This window comes from Rhyacophila brunnea, unplaced genomic scaffold, assembly GCF_057557595.1.
Source record: "Rhyacophila brunnea isolate RB1 unplaced genomic scaffold, BYU_Rbru_1.0 scaffold_14, whole genome shotgun sequence".
Taxonomy (NCBI): domain Eukaryota; kingdom Metazoa; phylum Arthropoda; class Insecta; order Trichoptera; family Rhyacophilidae; genus Rhyacophila; species Rhyacophila brunnea.
The window spans coordinates 28,057,121-28,069,935 of NW_028232796.1; the positions used below are offsets into that span (position 1 = coordinate 28,057,121).

Consider the following 12,815-nt stretch of genomic DNA (forward strand, 5'->3'; position numbering starts at 1 on the left):
GAAACTAGACAAGTGTCCAATTAGTGAAAGCAGCGGATTATAGTGCATATATACAAAGTATGGTAAAAATTAATACAGGTACATATTTCGTAAAAATAGTTTTTTTGAGAAACTTGTACTAGCAAATTACAGTTTTATTTGGAATCAAAATCAAGTATTTACTGAATTATACATACCTATTTAACTAAGTTTATTAACTAAATATTAAACAATAAATCACTTGACACAACCAGTTGTTCAGTGAGCCAGATATTCTTGAATGGCTTAGGATTCCTGGCTTTCCCTATGACCAAAAGCTTGTTTGTGTGTCCCAGTTGCATTGGAGCACGGCATAATTTTGATGCGGTCCTTGGGCACTTTCCACCCTGGTACATTACTTTCCTCACGATGAACGTACGTTTTATGAAGGAGAAGTTGCTCATCTGCGTTGTATACTTGTACGCGTTGGACTTCTGAATTTGACAATTGAATACCGGCGAATTATTGAGCTTGATTTTGTGCTTTCAACTAGTAAAAATAACGGCGGATTATAGTAGTTGTCGAATAATCGAGCGGCGGATTAAGGAGAGTGTATTGTAATCGATAAATGTATGAAATTGAAGCAAAAAAAAAAACCACACATGAAGTTAGTTACAAATGACTGTTTTGCGAGGTCTTTTGGAGATTTTCTCATATTTTCTACTGTGCTATTTATTTGCCAATCTGCAGGGTGTATAAAAATATAATCCGTCACAATAAGTAAATAAGCCAGTAATAGTATCATTGTATTATTATTTAGTTGAAAAATCCTATAAAATTGTTACTGCACCGAGTAAGTAATTACAAACAAAAAAAATTGCCACCATATAGGTGAATAAGAAACTTGGAATGGCAACTGAGCGATCTTAATATTTGTGGAGTTTAACAGCTTAACCATGCTTCATGCGCTTGCTAAATAATTTCAAATATGTCACATAAATATCGTATAAGGTTCTTTATATTTATAGTCCTAATTATTACACCAGCAGATTCAACGATTGTCGTAAGCAATCGTCGACTTTAAATAGCAATTACTAACTGAATCGTGTTGATGCTTAATTTGATTGGTTCATGATATACGCTCAGTTGCTAGTGTGAACAATTAAAAGTAAAGTAATAATTAAATTTTAAACAACCAACGAGTTGCTGAGTTTGTATTATTATTGTCTGTTTAAATAATGAATAAAGTCAGGCACCCTTCATTGTGTAAATGTCAAATGCAAGACAGGACTCGCCACGTGCGGCCATACTTGGAAACTCATGGTTAATTTAGATATTTTCGATAATATTCGGGTGAATCATTCCCAAAAATAGGAATTGTTCTGATGGTGAAGATCTCTTCACATAGTTTTTTGTATGTCCGTATTATTTTAGCTTTGTTTTTTGTAGGTACATTTATTTATTTTTGTTAACTCACCATGCTCCTCTCTTCCATGTCTCTGTAAACTCAGTCAAAGCACACTTGAGTGTATGGTGACCTCAGTTTCGGGTAACTGTTCCTGAGACATTCCCAGTTGTAAAAAACTGCTGATTCTGCCTCGTGATTGATTATGATTAAGACCGAGTGTGGTGCGGGGCGAATTGATTTCGAAGGATCTATGTTTGTGTTGTTTCAATTCGGTCACAACTCAAAAGGGACTTTTCATGATCGGAGACGATCGTGGCAGATGGTCGGCCTGAGAATCTGCCAATGTAATTTGAGCCTTTGACATCAACCGATTTATTTGAAAGACTTGAAATAAGGATAATCAAAAAATCAACTTGACAGTCTTTATATTTATATCGACCATCTTATTGAGTTTGTTATGGCCTAGCGACAGAATTTTATAAAATATTTTTTTATTGAAAAAAGATTTTGTAAAAGATAATCAGAATTTTTGGAGGATATCATAGACAATAGTACCATAAATAATATTATGATACATTATTGATACTTTGACATATTATTATCTATGGCTTTGTCCGTGCCTACATTCAGTCAAGTTTATTTCCCGCTGTTATTTCAGCAGCTGTCAAATCCATTATTTCACATTTGCGCTCATTGTTCCAATTGTTTGGTTTGCAAGTGTCCTTTCAAATACCACCAAATAAGATGACGAGCTTACAACCTTTACAAGCTTTGAATCTGGGTAAATGCGTTTTCAGTCATTAGGTCATTATTTTTTATGCTCTAAGAATAGTATAGTGTAATAACAACTATCTTAATTCAGTAGATTGCTGCTTGCCCAGCATTGTTTATAATAGCTGATTTTTATTATTCCAACTTTTACCATTCAGTCATAAAATTCATCATCAAATGATCAATACTCCAGGCAATTTCGCCTATTGATTTACATTATAACCCTATTTATAAAAGGCATTTAAACTAACATTACTTTGAACTAAAGTAGAGTTAATATATTTCAGATTCTTCACAGCAACAGACTTTTGTTAGATACCTGAAGACTCTACCAGAAGTAAGTATTCTTTTTAGTAATCATGTCTAATAATATTCTCCATTATTCAATAAGTTTGGTTTGTTACTGTCCTTAAGAAAGCATAACTGAAAAAGAAACAATCGAATAACATAGTTTCGAGATCCTTTTTCGCGTTAAACGTTTAAGGAATAGGTATTTTTATAGTATTCCATATCGTTATTGAGGTTAAGATGTTGTGTTACAGTAGGTTGTGTCGGTTTGGTTTTTGGTCTCAAAACACGATAACCGCAATGGCGAAATGGTTGACGATTATTGTCTTCATTCTCAGAATCCAAGCATCTTGATATATTTATGAGCTCGTCTCCAGTTAGAAGTGCCGCATACTCCTCAGAACTTTCTGCTATCCATTCTTCTAAAACATTTTGCGTTAGCTCTGAGTTTTCAGTCGCCCTCTGAATCAATTCTTCTAATGGAACTGAGTCTTCCGGTTCCCAGTTTTTATCATCTTGATTCATGGAGGGTCACACACAGCTTTTTCTACGATTAAATCATTGCTCGTCCTGGCAGGTTATTCCATACCTCAGCTACGTTAAATACGATGGCGGACAGTTGACATAGGCATGCGGCGGACTACCGAATTTGACATACAAGTACCGGCGAATTATAGAGCTTGATTTTGTGCTCTTAACTAGTAAAAATAACGGCGGATTATAGTAGTTATTGGATAATCGAGTGGTGGATTACTGAGAGAGCACTGTATCGATCTATCAATCTCTGCAGAGAAGGGTGCAAAAATACACAAACCAGATTTGTGATTATTTAAAAAAAATATTCTTTGGAATATTGGAATACTGGATGATTTATTATATTATTGCCTCTTCGTTACTGGATGACAATTAATTGTGAAATTCATTAGAAAACATTGCTTAACACTGGATTTATTCAGTTTTTGTGCTCTCCTGAACATTTTGCTAAGGGTCTAGGACGATTCAGCGCTGGGAAAACTGGGCGCCACGCAATCGAATGAAATTCGAAAATAAATAGACGTTTTTGAATTATAGATACTTAAAAAATATATAGATATTTAATATTATCATTTACATTTACAGTATTTACATAATACATAGTGAGAATTTAAATATGAACACGTAAATAATGATTTAATTGTGCATATGTTTAAATTCCAACGAGAATAGAGCTCTTTTATTTTTGTATAACGCCGCAGGCATAATTCTCAATCCGCAACAAAAAACATTATGACGTTAAGAGCAAAAGGAATTAAAACTACTAAGTAGTATATAGAAACTGATTAAAATTCCTCGTCTACTTTCTGTATTGAATCGTAACGAACGTTTATTTATTTCATTCGACAGTGCGGTGCCCAATTGCCCTGGCGCCCAGTTGTCCCATTCCCTTTGCTAAAATGTAGATAAGCAGTTGGTAGGTATTAGAATGGTGGTACCCAGCGGGCCACAAATTCCTATGAAAAAAGAAAACCTTATGCTAAGTATAGATCTACCATCATAAATTGGCATTTCAGCGAGGGCGCTAGTATGACATTGAGAATGTTGCCATAACTAACAAAAAATGGTAATTTATAATTTTTTATTGGTAGTAGATTTCTATACAGATATTATTAAAATAAAAAATTAACACAACCAAAATAAAAACGTGTTACTTTTTTTATAACCACGAGGAAGAAATGCATAGTTGGAAAAATCAGAAATTGGAAAATATAAAGTAGTATTGTGTATATTTTAGTCATCGAAAAAAATATAAAAAAAAAGTGAAAATAAATTAAACTCTAAAGACAGTAAAATACGAGGGTGGGTCAATAATTCCTTAGAAAAAAGCATTAAAACAGTTTTTATTTTTGTATTTTTTTTTATTTCTCAACATAATCTCCTTGGAGCTCAATACACTTGGTTAGACGTTTCTCAATTTTTTTTAAACCGTCAGAAAAATAAGTTTTCGGAAGGTCCTCAAAATAAGCATTTGTCCGATCGATGACTTCTTCATTTGAAAAAAAACGTTGTCCACTTAGCCATTTTTTTAAGTTTGGGAAAAGGAAAAAGTCACTGGGGGCTAAATCTGGCGAATACGGTGGGTGGTCGACCAATTCGAACTTCAATTCTTCAATTTTAGCCATTGATCGTAAACATGTGTGAACACGGGCATTGTCCTGATGAAAGAGGATTTTTTTCCTGTTTAAATGAGGCCGTTTTTCTTCAATTTCGTTTTTTAGCTGGTCCAATAAAAATGCATAATAATCCCCTGTTATTGTTTTTCCTTTTTCCAAATAGTCAACGAAAATAATTCCACGTGCATCCCAAAATACAGTAGCCATAACCTTACCAGCTGATTTTACGGTTTTCGCCTTCTTTGGACATGGTTCGCCTTTCGCAATCCACTGCTTTGACTGTTCTTTCGTCTCGGGAGTATAGTGGTGTATCCATGTTTCATCTACAGTCACAAAGCGACGAAAAAATTCATCCGGATTGCGTTGCATGAGCGACAACAGGGCTTTAGAGGCCACCACCCTATTGCGTTTATTGTCGACTGTGAGCAAACGCGGCACCCATCTTGCAGAAACTTTTTTTATGCCCAATTTGTCATGTAAAATAGAAATGACGCTACCTTTTGAGATCCCTGTAACCTCAATTATCTCACTCAACTTTAATCTTCGGTCACTTAACACCATATCGTGGATTTTATTGATCATTTCTGGTGTAGTCACCTCTACAGGACGTCCTGAGCGTGGTTCATCCTTTGTTGATGTACGACCACGTTTAAATTCATTTAACCAGTTATAAATAGTTGCAAGTGAAGGAGCAGATATGCCGTGAACTAAATCCAACTCATTTTTTATTTCCTTTGCTGTTAACCCTTTTATATTAAAATGTTTAATAACAGCTCTAAACTCAATTTTCTCCATTTTTGTAAACAAGCAAATTTTTTTTTTAAATGTACGAAAATAAAAAACAACAACCCGACCAATCTGATTGAAACTTCGCAGCATACTGAATCGGTAGTGCCGCTGCATGAAAACAAACCGCTTACAGTACTAGTCGCGCCACCTGTCGGCTTTTCTAAGGACTTATTGACCCACCCTCGTAGTATCAACATAAATGGAATTTTAAATGAAACACGATAACTATAAATTACACAAACAATGTAGAAATTATATAACTACTATAATGGTTCAATTCCAGATAGACTATCATCCGATTCTGTGTCACTCTCAGGACCATTTACGGTAAAAATAAAACCAGTCGAGGTCATATTATGGAATTCAAACTTGTAAATGTCAGTTTAATTAATACACTAAATTTCTTTATAAATCCGTTTACATACACAAATAATAAGTAAGTATTCATTTATATTGCTATCCAACATTAATTTTTATTTATATCATAACTTTGAACAAAACTAAAAAAAACAAGAAATTACTTGCGTTGTAATATAAATGCAACTTGGTAACACTAAAAATAAATCTTCAACTGTGATGGCGGCTGGCCGTTGTATTCCATTATCGATATAAACAATCAATTCTTTTTGTCCTTTTTCATCATCGCAGAATTGCCATACTTTTAAAATGATGTCTCTGGCATTCCCACGAACTGTTTTAGAACTACTTGCCATTATGCACTATACTTATTTCTTCTGTATTTTCAATAACACAATATATATTCCTAATACAGTCCAATATATATCCACAATATAAATCCCTAATCCCTATAACAATATATATATGTTTTCAAATGTACTGTCACCTCCGAAAGGTGGGGGGGGGTGTAGGATGATGCGCTGGACCCCCCCTGATGATGATGTAATGTCACGGTGATATCGTCTGCTGGCTTCTTCTTCCGGGGACATGCTTATGTTGATTGATAACGTGGAATTATTGGCGAAAACGGCGTTTTATTGTTCGGAATACAGTTACAGCAAAAGTACAGCGTAGAAAATATTTAACAAAAATAAATTAAAAATGGCGGGGACGTCGGCAAGCGCGGCGCCGGCCGACGTCACCCTCGAGAGTTCGAAAACCGAATGACAATCAACCTTTTTGGAGAGCAGGTCAACTCTAGGCAAGAATAAAATAAAACCTACAAATTCTGTCACTGAAAAATGACAAAAACATTCTGCATAATATGTACCTGGCTTGTAGGTAGGTACCTTGGGTCTCCTATTTCTGAGAATTTCTGCTCACCACAGAAATAGTCAACCAGACCTTTTTTAGGTACCTACCTGCTTTGAAAAGGGGCTGTATTTCTTTGCTAGGTAGGTACATATTTTGAAATATTTGAACTAGGTATAGGTGTTTCGTTCTACAGGGACACTGTTGTACGCTAAAAACGATTTGCAGTTGTGTTGGTGTTCTTTGGTAGTATTGACACAGGGTGTGCATGAAGAACTACGGTAAATAAGCATATTTTTATAACTTATTGTTTTAATAAAATATGGAATAAAAATGCGTACATTAGAACATAGGTACCTCTATATTATTTACTTATACCGATAGTTACAATTCAATGAAAACATCGTGTATTATTATTTATTTAGTTGGGATTAGGAATATACAATGTTTTGGAATTTATGAATTAGCCTTAACGATATCATTATCGTTATTTAACAGATGAGTTATAAATTTATAGAGAACTAAACAATTACAGACAATTATAATACCGTAAATACATAATTTCATTGGCAATGTCATTTAATTATACATACAATCATTAGGACTTCGGAGAACAGTTACAAATGGCATTTTCAACTATAAGTATAATGCTGTTAAAGTAAAATAAATAATAGGAAGAACATAATTTAATCGTGTATTATTATTTATTTACTTAGGATTGGGAATATACTATTTTTTTATTTTTAACTACCCTTTTTTATGACTCGAAAAGGTCCCTGTTTTTTGTTTTTCTCTTAAAACACGCCAAACCGTTCTTAAACCAACTCCTGATGCATCGGAAACTTCTGTCACAACACTACTTTCACTACACATTTCGTTTTTATTTTTTACAATCACTATAATGAACACACTGTAGACGATTGCAAAGAATGAGTTTATGGCATGTTTATGACTAGGGACTCTCAGTAACAATAGAAACTCTGCCCTTTACGCCCCTCCACTGTACGCCTAACCAATTGGTGATACGGTAATAATTGCAGGCGGTTCTAAGTAGGGTTTTATTACAGGCCTTAATGCATCCACACCAATGACGTATTAAATGGACAACTCATTTCATATCGGCGAGCACGAGAAATAGTGCACGAAACTTATTCACAGATGTATAGGTAGACATCACGTGATCATATGACGTTGCATTTCCATTATACGATATCAAGCTTCGAGAATTTAGAGTAATATAGCCTTTATTGTAACGGCGTATTAATGTCATCGCGTTAGAATTCTCGGGTTACTTACGTCTTCCGGAGATTCAGCGAAACGCTTCCAGGCATTCAGCGAAACGATTCCAGACGCAAACTGGGAATTCTGCCCTTAATTAATAACTTTAAATATTTTTGTAACTCGTTATTTATATTATTATTCTTTTTGTTGTGTGTATAATAAATACATGCCTTTTATCAATTAATAACACAGTTTCGAAGTATGAATACAGAAGAAAGTAGGTACCTATGATAATAATACAAGAGAACGGAGGTAGATAAATATAACAAAAAAAAATAGTCAAACACAATTAAATTTTTATTGAACGCCATTTATTCGAGATAAAAACAAGTTATAAAAATATATTATTATTGTATGTTTGACTTATGTATCTTCGTACATTTATTTTCAAACAGGCGATACCAGTTTCATCATTACGACATTTTCAACTGAAAGTTGATCCGTGGAAAATGTTATAACAACGATACCCGTATATTATCAAATCATGGTAATGATAACAATGGTATTGTTAATTTAATTATTATGACATAAACAATCAAAACAAAAGAATATCAAGAAACAAGTTATAAAAAATACACGATAAGCAGACCAAACGTTGCTTAGGGGCGCCACATTATGAGGGGCGGCAAATTATGGAAGAAATACGAATATTACGTAGTTTTGAGAAAAGTTGTTTGTCTAAACAAAATATTCTTTGCTACGGCGCTAACAAACCATACAGTGTACAAATAAATATCAACGAATATGTAATTAGATTTTCACGTTTTGATCATATTGCTTTGCTTAAGATGTTTGAGATTAAACAATAACATATTATGATGGTTATTGAATTGCAATATAATAATTTGGTATAATTTGAAGCGGCGTTTAATAAGAATATTTTGAAACTGAAAATTGATCCGTTGAAAATGTTTTAATGACAAAACCAGTATCAGTTTATTGGAGAAAATATTATTTCAGCATGAAAATGATAACAATTCTATTACTATTTATTTAAATATTATATAATCACAACAAGAAATGACAATAAAATCAAGAATGAAGTTATAAAAAATACACGATTAACGTTATATTATAGGTGCATGTTTTAATAATTCAGAGAGCAAGCAAACAGAGAAAACAACAGAAAGTAAATAGAAATATTCATAAAAAGTAAATGGAGCACATGATATGAGATTATTATCTTTTGTTAATCGACGAAGTCCATTCCTTGTCGTGATGAAATGTTTTCTATCAAAATGATCAGAACATATTACACATTCATCCGATGGTGTCCAACATGGATCGCATCTTAATACTCTAAGTATATATGTCCAATGTAATCGCCTTTCTGCTTTGCGAGGAACTCTAAAATTTAATGAGAGATAATAATGACAATAAAACCGCTAAATCCATTGACATAATACTACTATTCTCCCTTCTTCATTATTTCACTTTTTAATTTGTAGCGATTCAATTATAAAAATATATACTTCACAATACATTTATCGATTTCGCGACAAAAAGTATTTTAAATTAAACAAACGATGTCAAAAAATATGTTTAATTACATATAATAAATTGAAAATAATATTACCAGTCCGTTCATGCAAATCAATTAGCTGAAGTACGGTGCAAACAGTACTACCATATTTGAAAAATTGAACGAATATATACCTTACTGTCATTACAATACGGACCAAATTTATAAATCACCATTTGTGCGTTGAGCCCTTATAGGAACGGAGAAATCATCGCTGCCTGCGTAAAAATGTTCGGCCATTTCTGTCAAATTGTTCTGTCATTGAATTGCATCGATATTTTGTATGGGCAGACCCAGCGGTGTCGCCAGACCGCTTGCAAGCGGAATGTTCATTTGAGCGAAGGATACCGATATTAAAATATGAATTTCGCCATCCGGCAGACCCGACACAAAGTGAGTGTCATTTTATTTTCCACATGATTCGTCCATATAAATGTCATTGATCCACACAAATAATACCAAAACAGATGCAAAGGAATTTTAGCATACAACAGTGACTCTGTAAAGTGTTTTACCTATACACAAATACATATTTTTTCAAAATAATCTCAAATCAGATATTCTAGGTATTAGGTACATTGTATGGCTGGGAACTTTGCTTCCAATATTTATATAGGTAAGTGTACGAATTTAATACCTATTGGTCAAAATTGAATGAAATGTAGGTAATAATATTAAAAAATGATAGGTATTAATAATTACTATTTTTGGCATCTAAAATATTGTTCTGACAATTGTTTTAAGTTATATAGGTAACTACAAAATCGTTTGCTATTGATTGGCTTTAAAATTACAGCTTGCTTCTAAGTATTTTTAAAATTGACTAAGTATAGAATTTATAATGACGCTAGGTTTTACTTGGCTCGCTTATAGAATTAATGTAGGTATAAAAAAATGCAGGATTTTATTTATATTAAGGGCTAGACTGATTCTATTAAATTTTGTAGAACTTGCAAAGGGTGACTATAAATTTTCATACATCTAAACTTACGAGCTAGAAATTTGTCTCGCAGTCGATCTGTTCATGTTTGCATGAATCAGCCCAATGATGATTCAGGCCTCATGGCCTCATCCTCTTAGGGTGCCATGGTTTAGGCGGTATCAGTACAAACAATAAAAATCTTGCGAGCAAGGAAAACAGCGTACCTACCTAAATTAGCAACAAACACTCATTCGATTATAAAATACTATATCAAATATAAAATTATGTATTAGGTACATTCCTTATTTAAAAGGAAAAAGCTTTTTTTACTTGTTGATCTCTTTTTTTAATAGGTAGGTATATTTTATGTATCAACACTAAATATAATGTGTTTTTGATATTTTGACGCCATGAGAGCTAAATAAACGCAAGCGCAATCCATAATTCGAGAAACATGTTGTAAAATTAAATGGCGTTTGTGACAAATTTATCCTCGATAGACAATTTTAGTTTCAAATTCGATCGGCTGCCAACTTACGATGGTAGATCTATACCCACGCACGTTTTTGCTCGATCGTACATGTTGACTTGGAAGCATGCTCGTCATTGCATCCTCACGCTCTTGGAGCTCGATACAAGACGCTCAGTTAAAGCGTCTCAAGCCATAGGCGATGAGCGAATTTCTGTCGACAACGAGGAAGAATTATGGCCCTTGAATCTTTTTCGCCTCGAACCGTTTGCTCGATATCGAACAAAAACGTATCGGGTGAGATGGTACTCATGTTGAGTCATGTTTGAGCGTAAAACCATCGAGCAAGAACGTGCGTAGGTACTTAGCATTAGAAACATCATTATTTAGAAATATATTAAAAGAATATCATAAAGACTTGTATATCGGTTACGAATGTCACCATGATTACAAGAGATGGCAGTATATTGTGTACAATGTATTAATTTATTTAAAACTACCGACCAGGGCTAGTGTAGTGAGTATAAAGTACAGCGTGTATACGCCCGAATTTTCTATGGCCGGCCCTGCATGCACGGATTTGTAGAGTGCATAAACGTGCTTGTGGCATACATCCGATTAACTCATTCACTGAGGATCTGTTAATTACTATTTAATTAACATGCTAATAGTATCTAATGGCCAACTGATTGGCAACACACCAGTTGCGTTGGACGCACGGAATGAGTTAAGCAGACAAATTATTATCTGAGGGTTCCCATTTAAAAAAATGCTAAAATAATTAGAGACAAAATATGATATGATATGATATGATAATAACACATGCTGGCCTATAGCGTCGTGGGTACCAGGTTCGAATCCTGGGTCTGGCAAGTACACATCGTCTCTGTTCTGGCAGAACACACTAACTGGAGAATACTAGTTTTGAGTAATTTGACTTTGAAGTTGTTAAAATGTTTGAAATAATGGTCTATCATGTGAGTTTATTAAGTAATCGTAAAAAGGATGACTTTAAAATAAAGACTGTTTATTTATTAAGAAGGTTTCCAGCGGTAGAGTTTGAAATAACGAATATTTTGGTACTAACTCAATATTTCATTTTTTCGAATTAGTGTCTTCTGCCAGAACAGTGACGACATATTGTTTATCAATTTGTGTATGAGTCAGAGTATAGACCTAATAGGTTCAGCAAGTGGCAGACATCCATTTTTCGTAAAAACAAAATCTGTTAATATAAACCTCCACACTGTGGCGGCCCATCTGATTCTATTAGGATCAGACATGGTTGAAAAAAAATCCTAATAACACACCTATGAAACATTCATTTTTTATTCACTTATAAATTGGACCGTTGAGACAGTACTAATTGAAATCGGACAGCACTATAAACATCACTGGTGAAGGGTGGAGGTAGGTAGATCCGACATAAATAGTGCACACTAAACTTTTGTCAGTCATACATATTATTTGTTTTCATTGAACTAAGACTAAAAATTGCAGATAGTGTTTTTAAAAATTAACTAAATCCTGCATAAACCAAGCCATAATATATATATTTTACAGATAGAAGAGTATTTTTTATCTATTACGGTTTGGTTTAGGCAGGGCTTAATGAATTAAAAAAAAAACTATCCAACACCATCTGTAATACGTAGTCTCAATTCAATGAAAACAAATAAGTATGACTGAAAGTGTGCACTATTTTGTCGGATCGCCCATAGCTTACCTAAACTATTATGGTTTGGATAGGCAGGGTTTAATTGATTTTTAAAAACTAACCAACACTATCTGCAAATTGTACATATAAACACGTAAAACAAATACATATGACTGACAAAGTTTAATGTGCACTATTTATGTCAGATTTTAATAGTCTACCTCCACCCTTCGCCACTGATAAAACACCACAAAAACAAAAAATATATCGAAGAAAGCGATGCAATGTAAGTGCAGTGGAGTTATAGTAACCGTAACAATAGTCACATTCGCCAGTGTAATTCCTGCACGCTAAAAGAAATTGAGTCTGCGCATACCCAAAGTCAAATTGT

The 12,815-nt window shown here is 33.7% G+C and overlaps 1 protein-coding gene across 1 annotated transcript in view; it reads left to right on the top strand.

The window, feature by feature from the left end:
* Positions 1–2,000: 2,000 nt before the first annotated feature.
* The window catches only part of spel1 (DNA mismatch repair protein spel1), a 61,119-nt gene continuing 50,304 nt past the window's right edge, over positions 2,001–12,815 (top strand). Inside the window, exons 1-2 of the mRNA XM_085942136.1 lie at positions 2,001–2,147; positions 2,425–2,474. Of these exons, the coding sequence (XP_085798262.1) occupies positions 2,111–2,147; positions 2,425–2,474 (87 nt within the window). The 5' untranslated portion in view covers positions 2,001–2,110. The remainder of the gene's footprint in view (positions 2,148–2,424; positions 2,475–12,815) is intronic.